Raw genomic sequence first — 15197 nt, 5'->3', positions numbered from 1 at the left:
ACACACTGTTTTATTTCCACAAGTTGAAGGTGGTTATGGTATATTGTGATATACCATGTACTTATTATTCACCGAATCTATTGAGCATAAAGAGATAGATTTGGAGATTCAGTAACTCTATATACTGCCCTTATAGATGTGTAACTTGTAAATATAACAGATGGTATTTGCAGTAAGTGAATAACTTTATACTGATTGGAGTTACACCAAAACTACAACCACTAGATGTTAGTCAAAATGATATCCACAGTGAGTAAAGTGTGTTTTCACTGGATGATTAAAATACTGATAATGCGACCACTTCAAATACTAGGATATACCTCTGTGTGTTATATCAACTGTAACATATAAGATACTGCGCTTATAGTTGTGTAACTTGTAAATATAACTGATGGTATTTACACTAAGTGAATAGCTTTATACTGATTAGAGGTACACAAAAACTACAACCACTAGGTGTTTAGTCAAAATGATATCCACAGTGAGTAAAGTGTATTTTCACTGGATGATTAAAATACTGATAATGCGACCACTTCCAATACTAGGATATACCTCTGTGTGTTATATCAACTGTAACATATAAGATGGTATATCGTTGGTAGACTATAGTCTAATGGTTGTCAGGGATAGATTTAAAGTAATTCTACAAAATATTTAACTTCTTAAGTGTAGTTATTACACCCAGTACTGAAGACACTGTTGTTTGATCAACCAATCTCCTGGTTTTAATATTAATATGTAAATCACACCACCACTTTAAGCGTTATTGTTAAAACCAGTGCTTTAAGTTGTAAGCACTGGCATGCTATATCAAGTTGCTAATAGTTAGGTGATTAAGTAAAGCAAAAATTTATGTCTCATCACCACTAATTTGGAATTCAAAACCAAATTGACTCACTTATAATAAGTAAGGTTGCCACTGTATAAAGTTATAAAGGTCCGTATACCTTATTACCCATTTAAAGAAATAGCAACACTGTATATAGTTAGACTAAATTGAAACAGTACCGATATTGCTATAATCTTTTAGCTATATCTTTGATAATGTTTAGATATATATTTAGTTCTCTCCAGTTCAAAGATTACTATGTCCCACTGTCCCTATATATAATAAGTATAATAATTCATCTTAGCTTATAAAATAGCTGTGGCTATAAATGTCCACATTAACTGTTAATCAGCTTGACAAATTAAATCAATATTATCCAAATTATGAATTTAGGTTTCTGCTACATTAAAACCACATATAAACGGAGCCCATCAACTCCCAACCTCCCCTGACATGTTTCGCCGACAAACTCGGCTTTCTCAAAGGAAATAAAACAGTGTGTACAACTATTCACAACTTAAGAAATATATTTTATATTAGTGGATTGTGCCTGTATTACCACTATTATATACTTTTACCAATCATTGGATAAACCAGAGCTACCAATTCAATATATTAGTATATCTTTATTTAGAAAATCTCACCTCCAGAGATATTTTCATCCCTGTCCCTAAATAAATGGATCCAAGTTTCTGTAATTTTAATTGTTTTGTCTTACCATTATTTTAAAAGTCCCAATAAAAGTTATATTTTAAACAACCTAGTTTATCCGCCACTCACATCTCTGTCGATACCATTATTAAAGGGAATTTGAGTGCTACCTATATGTATTTTTTTTGGAGGTCATACCTCCAAGATGTTTTTCTAGTGTATGTATGTGTTTGTATGTATACATGCACAGTTATACACACACATTTATACACTCATTTACACACACACATGCAGTTATAGAGACACACACAATTATACACATTTATACACACATATACACACACACATGCAGTTATACACACATGCAGTTATACACACACATGCAGTTATACACACCCACACAATTATAAACTTTTATACACACATATACCCATACACACACACATGCAGTTATACGCACACACACATACATACACATTTATACACAGACACACGCAGTTATACACACCCACACACTTTTATACACTTTTATACATTTATACACACATATACATACACACACATGCAGTTATACACACACATACACATTGATACACACACACATGCAGTTATACACACCCACACACGTATACACACACACATTTACAGTTACACATATTTATACACACATGCACATATCTTAAATAAGTCTTGTGATTCAAGTAATGCAAGGTAACACTATCAAGTTACCCATGGGACTAAAATATTTACCTTAAAAGCCAATACAAATAATCACCTCATAGGAGATACTTTGAGAGCAACAAAACTACAAGTGAGTGTGTGATGTCACATCAATTACCAATTACATTCATTCACCATCACCAATCTCAACAGGTTCTCTCACCACCCAGTGACCCAGCAGCCGCGGTCCCACTCCCACCAGTCATTCATTCTCACAGAGAGAGAGACTGAGTCACAGACAGTTGTATTTCACCTCTACGGTCCACCTCAGCCGCCTCACTCACAACACAACTGACTGTTACTTGATATTGTCAATGGATTTGTCACCAAGTCCGCCCACCCACAAGCAATATATGATATTCCTCCAGAATTTCTGCTCCGCCCACCATGCCAGTCCAGGCTGCCCCACTGCCCTCAGACTCAGAGAGTGAGACCCCCGCCCCTTCACCATTCTACCTACCTCACAGTGTCTTCACTCATCTGCGGTCTAGCCTGCCATCTCCTCACATGACTCATTTCATTTTGGTGCTACTACAGTGTGAGTCTCAGACAGTCACGTAGAGCCAGCCAGCCAGGGACGATTTCCCTCTCAGTCAGTTCAGTAACAGGCAGGTCAGGCTCAGGCTGTGCAAGTAAGCTCCGCCTCCACTGTTAGCACACATGCGCGCCCACATTCCCGTAGGCTATAGTATAACCGGGCTGGTCAATTAACTAGATGTACAATGAGATGCAAAAAAAAGAGAGAGATTTTGCAGTGCAAAGAGAAAAGACTGTTGGTTACTGGACTCGTTAAATACTGAGACCCACTGTGAGGATATTTTCAAAGTGAGTAATATCAAAATTGAAATTCTTAAAATAACACAGACAACTGCATTCACACAAAATAACTTTATTGGGAGAAAAATATAGTTTTAGTCCGGCTGGACTAGTACTCACGCACACACACACACATACAGTTAAAACTTGCTGGAACTCAGACAGTGCAGTTAATCTAGAATGCCTCTGTTTAATGCAAATCACTCCCTTACAAGAGATATTTTAATATATGTGTTTATACAGGTAATTAACTCCTATAGGTAAGTGAGTATATCGTTAGCAGTTATAGTGGAGTGTTTCCGGTGTGAACATTTACAGAGAAAAACAACACTGTTGTATATAATACACAATCAAATTTTTCAGTTTGTGTGCTAAAAATGTGAAGTTGCAAAAATAGTCTGCAGCACACTCTGTGTGTGTATGTTGATAAATCAGTCGTAAATAAAACTAGTGGTTATTATGTTTCTTGGGTTTTGTAATTGCCAATATTACAAGCTGTGCTGATTTGGCATCAAAGGACCCAAGTTAATGCAAAGTCGTTGGTAGCTCTAAGGTACGGTATATACCTTTAAGGTCAAAGAGTGTTACCAGTTATATGTTAGCGCAATAAATATTCCTAATATTATTTTCTGTATATAACTTAATGTTGCAACAATTATACTTGTGATAATAAACTCTGGGCTTGATAATACTATCCAACCGTATTATATTTATATATTAGCTAAAGCCATGAGTTATAAATAAATGCAACAAACACAAGTAGTTATTTAGGAAATCAAATGCACTATTTTTGCGCAAAACAAATGTTCACCGCTGAGTGCGGTTTGAAATCTCAGTATACCGCTTGTACAAACAATTGTTCACTTTGCCTTAGAGAGAAAGATAGAAATTAAAACTTAAGTTCAACTTGGCTAGGTAAAAAAACCAACAGGTTACCCACGAATGGAAAGATATCTACTGAACTGAACTGCAAAAGGTCTCTTCTATAGCGGAGACCTGACTTAACGTTAACTGCCACTGTGTATAGAAGCTATCACTGAGGTGCTATTCAATATTTAGACTGAGTCAGCTATATTAAAATAGAGGTTCCATAACCTCGTGCTGGTGCCCCTGGGACTACAACTATTTTTTTCTCCCAATAAAGTTATTTTGTGTGAATGCAGTTGTCTGTGTTATTTTAAGAATTTCAATTTGGATATTACTCACTTCGAGAATATCCTAACAGTGGGTCTCAGTATTTAACGAGTCCAGTAACCAACAGTCTTTTCTCTTTGCGCTGCAAAATCTATCTCTTTTTTTTTGCATCTCATTGTACATTTTGATGTATATTACTGTTAATGGTTCTGGAATTTAAGGGTGACGAATATATAAGAAATAATTTTGATTTATCCCTTAAGTTTAGATTAATATAACCCACTCAATTTTCCCTCACCTCCCCTATAACAATTAACTAGATGATCATCAATTGTTATCTGATCTAAGCGAATTAAGCCAATCCATTGATTTAGGTCTGAGGAAGTAAGATAAGCTTCCACTGTTGCAGACAGAGAGCCAGCCAGGCGAAAATCATCGATAATAAAATAAATAAAAATATAACATTACATTTATGATTTTAACTTAGTCCCTTCCTTGTCTGTCCCTCAGTAACTCACACCACTGTCACAGATTTTTAGTCATCACACAGGTGCTTCAAGGCAGCACTGCAGAGATGATCAGCCACTCACCACCTTGGCAGTCGGCATTGTTCTCGCCACCCCCCCCTGCTAGGGCGCGCTAAGGCAGCTGCCTATAGTGGCTTACACAAGCGCCGGCCCTGGCTAGACATGTTTCAGGGGGGCAATTTTCAGGGGTTAGGTTGCCTGGGGGAGCGGCTGGGGGGTCCTCTGAGCAATCTGTTTCTTTCTGTTGGTGCTTCCACTGTTGTTTCTGTCCCACAGGTCTGCCATGATAGTTCTGAAGTGGCAAAAGTTATTCCCGGCAGCTTGGAGGTGCCCGAATGCACCACCGGCATAATGGCAACTGGAGAAGTTGTGGCAGGGTCACCTGGATCCACATCATCAGGGACAGTGGCAGTCTCTTCATTGGCAGCGTCCGGAGGTGGTGAATCAGTACTTGCACCACACATTAGGGATGAGGATTCTTCTACATCAGGGGATTCAGATAGTTCCACTGGGCTTAAGGATGAGGGACACAGGAAATTATTTAGGAAGTTTCGGAGGTTGGTGGATAAAAGGCCAAGGATGGTAGGGGTGCAAAGTGTTCTACCGGGTAGCAAGGTTATGGGGTCTACTGGGATAACAGCAGTGCAAGAGGGTACTAGCAAGTGGAAAAAATCTGGGGAGGCTAGTACAGCAGACACATATGCCTGCATAGTGCATTCATTACATTCTCACTTGAAACCCAGTATAGCAAAAAAGAGGGCACTATGTAAGGATTTCTTTCATGTAATTAGCAAGAGTCCATGAGCTAGTGACGTATGGGATATACATTCCTACCAGGAGGGGCAAAGTTTCCTAAACCTTAAAATGCCTATAAATACACCCCTCACCACACCCACAATTCAGTTTTACAAACTTTGCCTCCCGTGGATGTGGTGAAGTAAGTTTGTGCTAGATTCTTCGTTGATATGCGCTCCGCAGCAGGCTGGAGCCCGGTTTTCCTCTCAGCGTGCAGTGAATGTCAGAGGGATGTGAAGAGAGTATTGCCTATTTGAATTCAATGATCTCCTTCTACAGGGTCTATTTCATAGGTTCTCTGTTATCGGTCGTAGAGATTCATCTCTTACCTCCCTTTTCAGATCGACGATATACTCTTATATATACCATTACCTCTACTGATTCTCGTTTCAGTACTGGTTTGGCTTTCTACTATATGTAGATGAGTGTCCTGGGGTAAGTAAGTCTTATTTTCTGTGACACTCTAAGCTATGGTTGGGCACTTTTATATAAAGTTCTAAATATATGTGTTTAAATATTTATTTGCCTTGATTCAGGATGTTCAATATTCCTTATTTCAGACAGTCAGTTTCATTATTTGGGATAATGCATTTGAATATTAAATTTTTTCTTACCTTTAAAATTTGACTTTTTTTCCTGTGGGCTGTTAGGCTCGCGGGGGCTGAAAATGCTTCATTTTATTGCGTCATTCTTGGCACGGACTTTTTTGGTGCAAAAAAAAAATTTCTTAGTCATTTCCGGCGTCATACTTGTCACCGGAAGTTGTTTGTATGTGTGTCATTTTTTTTACTTTTTTTGCACCAAAGATGTCGGCGTTACCGGATGTGTGTCATTTTTGGCGCCAAAACATTTAGGCGCCAAATAGTGTGGGCGTCGTTTTTGGCGCTAAAAAATATGGGCGTCATTTTTGTCTCCACATTATTTAAGTCTCATTGTTTACTGCTTCTGGTTGCTAGAAGCTTGTTCATTGGCATTTTTTTCCCATTCCTGAAACTGTCATTTAAGGAATTTGATCAATTTTGCTTTATATGTTGTTTTTTCTATTACATATTGCAAGATGTCTCAGATTGACCCTGGATCAAAAGCTACTTCTGGAAAAACGCTTAACTGAGTTCAGTTCTACCAAAGCTAAGTTCATTTATTTTAAATGTTATAAATGTTTATCTTTAGCTATGGTTTGTAATAAGTTATTATGATATACTTTTACATGCAGAATCCATTAGTATTTATGCTTTATTGCCATTCTTACATCTTATGTACAAGAAATATTTAGAAGATTTATAAGAAATATTTTTCTGATTCTATTTTAAAGGCTTTGTCTGACTTTGTGCCTTCTAATAAAAATTTTAGGTCTTTTTCACTTCTTTTTTAATTATTGAAGTTTCAAATGACCAACAACATACTGTTTTATCCTTCTCTGATGATGTTTTTTCTCTTTCAGAATTTTCTTCATCAGATATTGACACTGACAAATCTACTTTTTTATTATTTTTTATTAAAGTACATTTGTTCTTTGTTGAAAAGGTGTTGATTATTTTGGATATTAAGGTAACTAGTTCTTTAAAGACTAGCTGACACTATTTCTGCTTATTTATTCTTCTGTGTTTTCAGAAGTTTTCTTTCCAATTCCTCATACTAGGGAATGGAATAGGCTGAGAATTTTCTTTTATTCCTTCTTCAAAGGTTTTAAACTATATTCTTTGCCAGCACTTAAATTCAATTTGGAGGGTTCTCCAATTTATTGGGGCTATTTCTACTCCTACTAATTATGCTATTGTTTCTATAGCAAAATAGTATTTATTTTCCTTTAGATGGTTGTATCTTATTTATGGAAAATTATTTAGTTTTCAGGTACTTTTCTTGGTCCTGTGATTTATTTGGATGTTGCAATTGCTTCATTTTTGTTCTGTTTACTTTAAGATCAAGTATCAGATTATGATTTTTTTAGCATTCTTAAGGGACAACATTTACTAGACTAGGTGCTGTTGCATTTGTCTTGTTGTTTTGCATTTATTGATTATGCAAGTCCACTGTATTGACTGTTCCTTTAACTGGACTATCATGCTAATAATTTCATTTGTGTCTTCATTGTATTGAATATTTTCACAAGTGAGGGTTAATCTATGTCTTTAGCTATTTTAGCTAGAAGAATTTTGTGATTTTAAAAAAAATTAAAAAAAAATCCATATTTCTTTTGTTCTAAGATAATCAATTATTTGTTTTATAATTGGATTCAATTCTTAACTGTTACTCTGGGCTTCAAGATTGAGTTCTAAGACTAGAACTTTAAGCTTATACTAATTTGGTTGTTCTTATTAAGGAACGAATTCCTGAATTCTTTCCCAAGTAACATGTTTATAATTGGAAATTTTTCAGTTCAAAATCAGCTCCCTAATATTGCGATGTACGTGCCGTATTCCAGCTTGGCTGGCAAGGGGCAGGTTAAGACTTCTTTGACATTTATTTGGTTCTATTCAGTCCAAATTTCTTTGATTTTATTCCAGTAAGGCTAACACTCTCTTTAAGTGTGTTTGGGTCCTATATATTTTGGGTACTGTTGAAGCATGGCTGGGCACCCATGGGGTTCAAGCGCTGCTCAGACCTGGAATCTTCTGGGGTATTTCTTCCAGTTCCATTTTTAGGAAATGGGTTTTGGAGTTTTATTCAAACTATTCTGCCTTTTTTTGGTCAGTGTTAGCATTATTTGTTTTCATTAGATACAATAAATGCATATTTTCATTTTTCTGTTTTCATTCAGATTATTTTCTGAGGATGCGGAATCTCATATGATTCACTTGCTCTTCAGGGCATAGTTAGAGGATCTTTTTTTTTTTTTCAAAAGCTCTTGATTCCGCACACAAGGGTCACCTTTTTAGGTTTCCAGATAGTTTGTGTCACTGTCTTTGTCTCTATCAGACAAGGGACAATTTTATTGTGTTCCGTTTGTCGGTACCTTTAGTCTCTATTATTTCCTTCAGTTGCTATATATGCATAGAAGTTTTAGGTCTTATGGCCACAGCATTGGATTTAATTCCCTTTGCTCATTTTCAATAGAAAGAACCTTTCCAGTCTTTTACGCTGAATTATGGTGCAGGGATTCTAGGATTTCACATTTTAAATCTTCGAATCCTAATATTTATCTCTTGATTTGATGGTTAAGATCACCATCATTTAGTTCTATAGGTCTCTTCGGTTCTTTCAACCTGGACCATGATCTCTACAGATGCGAGTCTTTTTGGTTGGGAGGCTGTCTGAGGATCTCTGTCAGCACAAGGGGTTTGGAAATCTCAGGAGGCGAGATTACCATTTGATATTTTAGAACTCCGTGTTTTCTCAGAATTTTTCAGTTAGTTTCTTTTTGAAGAAGAGACGTTTAATGTTTTTCAAACAATATCACTACTATGGTGTATGTCAATCATCAGAGTAGGACTTTCAGTCCTTAGGTTGTGACAGAAGTGTCTCGGATATTAGCTTGGGCTAAATCCAGCTCCTATCTAAATTCTGTGTTTTTTTTTCCCAGGTATAGATATTTGGGAAGCGGATTATCTCTGTTAATCCAGCTTTTCCTCCGGGAGAATGGTCTCTCTTACCCAGATATGTTTTTCATCTCATCTGAATAAAGAACTTCCCAGGGGCCTATTAAGGTCCGGGAATTTTCAGGCGGAAGTAGTGTATGCATTGACATTTCTTTGGATTTGGAGTCGGATTATTCCCCGTCTCAGAGGATTACGGCTCTTTTTACTAGGTCAGTTTCTACTTCCTAGGCTTTTTAAGAATGAAGCTTCTGTTGATCAAATTTGCAAAGCAATGACTTGGTCTTCTTTGCATACTTTTACTAATTCTACCATTTTGACGTTTTCTCTTCTTTAGAAGCAGTTTTTGGTAGAATAGTACTTTAGGCAGCTGTTTCAGTTTGATTCTTCTGCTTATAATTTCAGTTTTTTTCATTATTAAAATTGAAACTTTTGATTTGGGTAGTGGATTAATTTTTCAGCGGAATTGGCTGTCTTTATTTTATCCCTCCCTCTCTAGTGACTCTTGCGTGGAAGTTCCACATCTTGGGTATTTATATCCCATACGTCACTAGCTCATGGACTCTTGCTAATTACATGAAAGAAAACATAATTTATGTAAGAACTTACCTGATAAATTCATTTCTTTCATATTAGCAAGAGTCCATGAGGCCCACCCTTTTTTGTGGTGGTTATGATTTGTTTGTATAAAGCACAATTATTCCAATTCCTTATTTTTTTGATGCTTTCGCTCTTTTCTTATCACCCCACTTCTTGGCTATTCGTTAAACTGAATTGTGGGTGTGGTGAGGGGTGTATTTATAGGCATTTTAAGGTTTGGGAAACTTTGCCCCTCCTGGTAGGAATGTATATCCCATACGTCACTAGCTCATGGACTCTTGCTAATATGAAAGAAATTAATTTATCAGGTAAGTTCTTACATAAATTATGTTTTTTGAGTTGTTAAGAGCTGCGTATCAGGTTAAGGAGATGGCGGAGGATGGTACAGGGGACAAGAAAAGAGGCCTGAAACCTATCAGGAGTGAATGTGCTGCTTTAGGGTCCTTGCTTCTTGCTACATAGAAGCAAACCCTGGTCAGGCAGTAAATATACTCAAATATATGGAGGTCATTGATGACATCCATGAAAGAGGAAAAGGTACAGCTTGGCATCAAATATGATGCTCAGTTTAGGAGGATGTTGGAAGCAAACTCAGTTCTGAACTTTGGGATGAAGGAAATGGACCTATGGTCCAATCTTGGTCCAATCTTGATCTCATGGATGGAACAGTTTCAGCTCCAGTAAAATCATTTAGCATAGGTTAGCAGAACCGGCCCTTTCCTAAGAAAGGGGTCAGAGAATACTGGAATTTTCAAGAAAAGTTATGCAACAGGGGAGTGCAGTTCCTTTCTCAGCACATGTGCATCTACTGTAGTGGCGCCCACTCAGGGAATGATTGTAACAGGAAAAGAGATAGTTACACTGGCAAGCAACAATTCAGACAGGGTCCTGTGGGAAAGGACTCAAACGCCAATGAACCTTGTGGCAATGTTTAGGGCACTTAGGGATTATCCTGATAGGAAAGGGGCAGAATTTCTTCGGGCAGGTTTGTATTATGGTTTTCAAAGTCTGGTTAGTTTCTCCACCGTTCGCGAAATGCAACTTAAAGTCAGCGTATCAATTTCCACAGGCCCTGCAAGGAAGACAGGCTGGGTAGGATTGCGGGCCCTTTTTCTTCCCCTCAATTTGAGAATCTAGTTGTTTCTCCACTAGGTGTAGTACCTAAAAAAGAACCCGGGAAGTTCAGACTCATACAGCACCTGTCGCACCCGAAAGGGAATTCGGTGAATGATGGATGAGTCTGACACTTCAGTGGTTTATCAGTCGTTCAAGTCAGCACTGGCTATAGTACAGGGATTATGGGCGGGGCATAAATGGTCAAGGTAGACATCGAGTTGGCTTTCCGTCTCTTGCCAAAACACCCCGATAGTTTTCACTTGATGGGCTGCAGGTTTCAGGGCAGGTACCTGGACCGCTGTCTGACGATGGGGTATGACATATCTTGTGCATATTTTGAACATTTTAGTTCCTTCCTCCATTGGGCAGTGGTGTGCGCATCCGGCTTTGGGCAGATGGCTCATTACCTGGATGACTTTTTGTTTCTGGGAAGAGCGGTGTCTGGTGAGTGTGCATACCTTTTGGGGGGTGATGCAATACTTGATGTCAGGGTGCCTGGAATCAGACTCAGACGAGAAGTGCAAAAATAATCACACCTTTATTAATAGCAAAAAATAATAAAAAGTCCACAAGTCAAATAACAAGCCATGAGTCAAAACCAGAGCGGGTAGTCAGACAAGCCGAGTCAGGAGCCAAAGCGAGTAGTCAGACGAGCCTGAATCAGGAACAAGGAGAACAGCAGAGTCAGGAACAAGCCAGGGATCAGGAACCAGGAGGGATGTCAGACAGCCAGGTAATACACAGGAGCTCTCACAAACAGGTCTGAGACAACGCAAGGGCAAAGCATACTGAACAAAGGCCCTTTAAATAATAAGTGATGACATCACAATTCTGAGACTGCATCCTGTCTCACATGGATGATGTAAACCAGTCTGGCCATAAAAGGAAGTGCAGGAAGTGAGCAGCATCTCCCAGAATGCACCAAAGTCAGCAAGAGAGGTGAGTAAAATGGCTGCCAGCAGCACATGGCAAACAAGGCAGGAAAAAACCCTGACAGTACCCTCCCCTCAACGACCCCTCCCCCATGGAAGGACAACAGGCTTATTGGGGAAACGGGCATGGAAGGCACAGAGGAGGGCGGGAGCATGAACATCAGAGGAGGGAACCCATGAACGCTCCTCTGGACTGTAGCCCCTCCAATGAACCAAATACTGTACGCGACCCCTGGACATACGAGAGTCAGTAATGCTGCTGACCTCATACTCCTCATGGTTGTCAATAAAGATAGGACGGGGACGAGGCAACACAGTGGTAAACTATTTACAAACCAATGGTTTCAAGAGGGAGACATGAAAAACATTGGAGATGCGCATTGCAGGAAGAAGGTCAAGAGCATAGGCCACAGGACTGACCCCTCGGAGTATTCGAAAAGGACCAACATAACGGGGAGCCAGTTTATTGGAAGGCACACGAAGGTTCAAGTTGCGGGAGGACAGCCAAACTCTCTCACCAACCTGGTAGGAAGGTGCAGGCAGACGCCTACGATCAGCCTGGAACTTTTGGCGCTGCATAGAATGATGAAGGCAATCCTGAATCTGCACCCACGTGGAACGGAGTTGCCGGAGATGCTCCTCCAAAGCCGGAATACCCTGAGACATGAATGAATCAGGCAACAAGGATGGTTGAAACCCATAATTCGCCATGAACGGGGATAACTTGGAGGAAGCATTAATAGCACTATTACGAGCAAACTCTGCCCAAGGTAACAGTTCAGACCAATTATTGTGGCGATCTGAGACATAGCAACGGAGTAACTGTTCCAGAGCTTGGTTAGACCGTTCTGCAGCCCCATGGGATTGAGGGTGATATGCCGAGGAGAAGGAGAGCTGGATCCCCATTTGAGCACAAAAGGAACGCCAAAATCTGGAGAGAAACTGGCTACCCCAGTCCGAAACTATCTCCTTGGGTAACCCATGTAAATGGAAGACCTCACGGGCAAAAATTGAAGCAAGCTCCTGAGCGGTAGGCAACTTCTTCAAGGGAATGCAATGTGACATTTTAGAAAAATGGTCAACCACCATAAGGATAAAAGTATTATCATTGGAAACAATGAGCTCGAAAATGAAGTCCATGGAAAGATGTGTCCAAGGACGCTCACCATTTATCCAAGAAAACACTTACTGAAATCCATCAATCAGTTCTATCTAAAGGTTTATCCTTCTCACCCACACCACCCCTTGATAAATTTGAATTAATAAAAGATTTACATCTTTTCTGGAGAAAGTTAGTCCTTAAAAAAATGTATAATACTCAGGATGACAGTACCACTACAGACCTACAGACTTTAGACACTCTAATTGGACTTTGGAATGAAAGTGAAGGATGTGATGTATCTGAGACTGATGTTTTCTTAGATAAGCAAATTAAATTAAAATCACAATATATGCCACCAACATCTAAAGTTCCACAGATTGAGGTGTTTCTGAAAATGGTTGGTTGTATGAACCTCACTGCCACACGAATTCCCTTAATTGTTCTTTATTGAGTGCTCTGGACTATCCATTTTATCTTGTTTGTTCTCGCTCACCATTGCAATAGGTTGAAGAAAACCCACAGGAAGATGTTGAGGAGTCTTATTCTGTGCACAAACTGAGCAGGAGGCAACATACGCAGCAACATCAGAACGAAGACCTGGCCACCAGAATTGTCGAGTGACAGGCCAAATCATTTGATTCTTGCCTGGGTGACCTGCGGCTTTAGGATAGTGGTAAGTGTGCAAAAGTTTAGTTCGAAGATTCTCAGGAACAAAACACTTACCACTAGGTTTCTCAGGAGGTGCATTGGTTTGTGCAGCCAGGATCTCCTCCCCCAAGGGAGAAGTCAAATTAGTACGTATGGTAGCCAAAATATGGTCAGGAGGTATAACTGGAGTAGGTACAGACTCCTCCTTGGACAGAGGTGAAAATTGTCGAGAGAGGGCTTCAGCCCTAACATTCTTGCTACCAGGCAGGTAGGAGACCACATAATTAAACCGAGACAAAAATAGTGCCGATCTGGTCTGTCGGGGCGACAAATGTTTTGCTTCAGATAGATAAGTCAGATAGATAAATCTTGTGGTCAGTAAGAATGAGCACTGGCACGCTAGTACCCTTGAGAAGATGCCTCCATTCCTTGAGTGGAAAAATTATGGCCAGTAATTCCCTGTCGCCAATTTCATAATTGCACTCCGCTGGAGACAATTTCTTAGAGACGAAACCACACGGATGCAAGGAACCGTCAGGTGTAGGACGTTGAGACAAGAGGGCACCTACTCCAGTCTCAGACGCATCGACTTCAAAAAGTCCACAAGTCAAATAACAAGCCAGGAGTCAAAACCAGAGCTGGTAGTCAGACAAGCCGAGTCAGGAGCCAAAGCGAGTAGTCAGACGAGCCGGAATCAGGAACAAGGAGAACAGCAGAGTCAGGAACAAGCCAGGGATCAGGAACCAGGAGGGACGCCAGACATCCAGGTAATACACAGGAGCTCTCACAAACAGGTCTGAGACAACGCAAGGGCAAAGCATACTGAACAAAGGCTCTTTAAATAATAAGTGATGACATCACAATTCTGAGACTGCATCCTGTCTCACATGGATGATGTAAACCAGTCTGGCCATAAAAGGAAGTGCAGGAAGTGAGCAGCATCTCCCAGAATGCACCAAAGTCAGCAAGAGAGGTGAGTAAAATGGCTGCCAGCAGCACATGGCAAACAAGGCAGGAAAAAACCCTGACACTTGATGGCTGAGTTTGGGGTACCTTTAGCAAGTGAAAAAACTTAGGGCCCAGCTACATGCCTGGTTTTCCTGGGGATTAAGGTGGATACAGTGCATCCATCTCCATCATCTTGGACAAAGGTCATGCTACCCTGAGGAAATGTCAGTCATTGCTGGGGGCTCTAATTTTTTACAAGAGTCATTCCAATGGGTAGAATATTTAACTGGAGGATGGAGGCCGCCACAAGGGGCTTAAACAATCCGAAATCGGGCATTAGACTGTCACGGCCTATTATAGCGCATCTAAGAGTATGGCTGCTTTTCTTGAAAGAATTTAATGGGGTTAGGATTTGGAGGGATTCACCAGTTTCTAATCAGGAATTGCACCTATTCACGGATGCGGCAGGTAGTGCAGGCTTTGGGGCGTATTTTAATAGTCTGTGGTGTGCACAAACTTGGCCGCCATAATGGAACAGCATAGGCCTGGTCAGGAATCTGACCCTCTTAGAGCTATTCCCGATCTTAGTAGCCATTGAACTGTAGTTGGATAGGTTGCAGAATAGGACAGTAGTTTTCTGGTGTGATAATCAAAGTGTTGTTTATGCCATCAACAGGCTTTCCGCTAGTTCTTCACCTGTAGTGAACATACTGAGGCAGTTAGTGCTTTGATGCTTGCGGCATAACATCGCTTTTAGTGCTAGACATGTTCCAGGAGTTCACAATGGGATTGCTGATCCTCTATCACGGTTTCAGTGGGCTAAGTTTAGGAAGTTTGCGCTGGACG

General features: G+C 39.8%; 1 protein-coding gene across 1 annotated transcript in view; it reads left to right on the top strand.

The window, feature by feature from the left end:
- Window positions 1-15197, top strand: part of LOC128661362 (uncharacterized) — a 228330-nt gene that overhangs the window by 82896 nt on the left and 130237 nt on the right. The window contains 1 exon segment of the mRNA XM_053715626.1: window positions 4954-5443. Within this exon segment, the coding sequence (XP_053571601.1) occupies window positions 4954-5443 (490 nt within the window).

The sequence above is a fragment of the Bombina bombina genome, chromosome 5, assembly GCF_027579735.1.
Source record: "Bombina bombina isolate aBomBom1 chromosome 5, aBomBom1.pri, whole genome shotgun sequence".
In the NCBI taxonomy this organism is placed as follows: domain Eukaryota; kingdom Metazoa; phylum Chordata; class Amphibia; order Anura; family Bombinatoridae; genus Bombina; species Bombina bombina.
The sequence above is the reverse complement of the archived record's forward strand: the minus strand, read 5'-3'. Positions and strand labels throughout refer to the sequence as shown.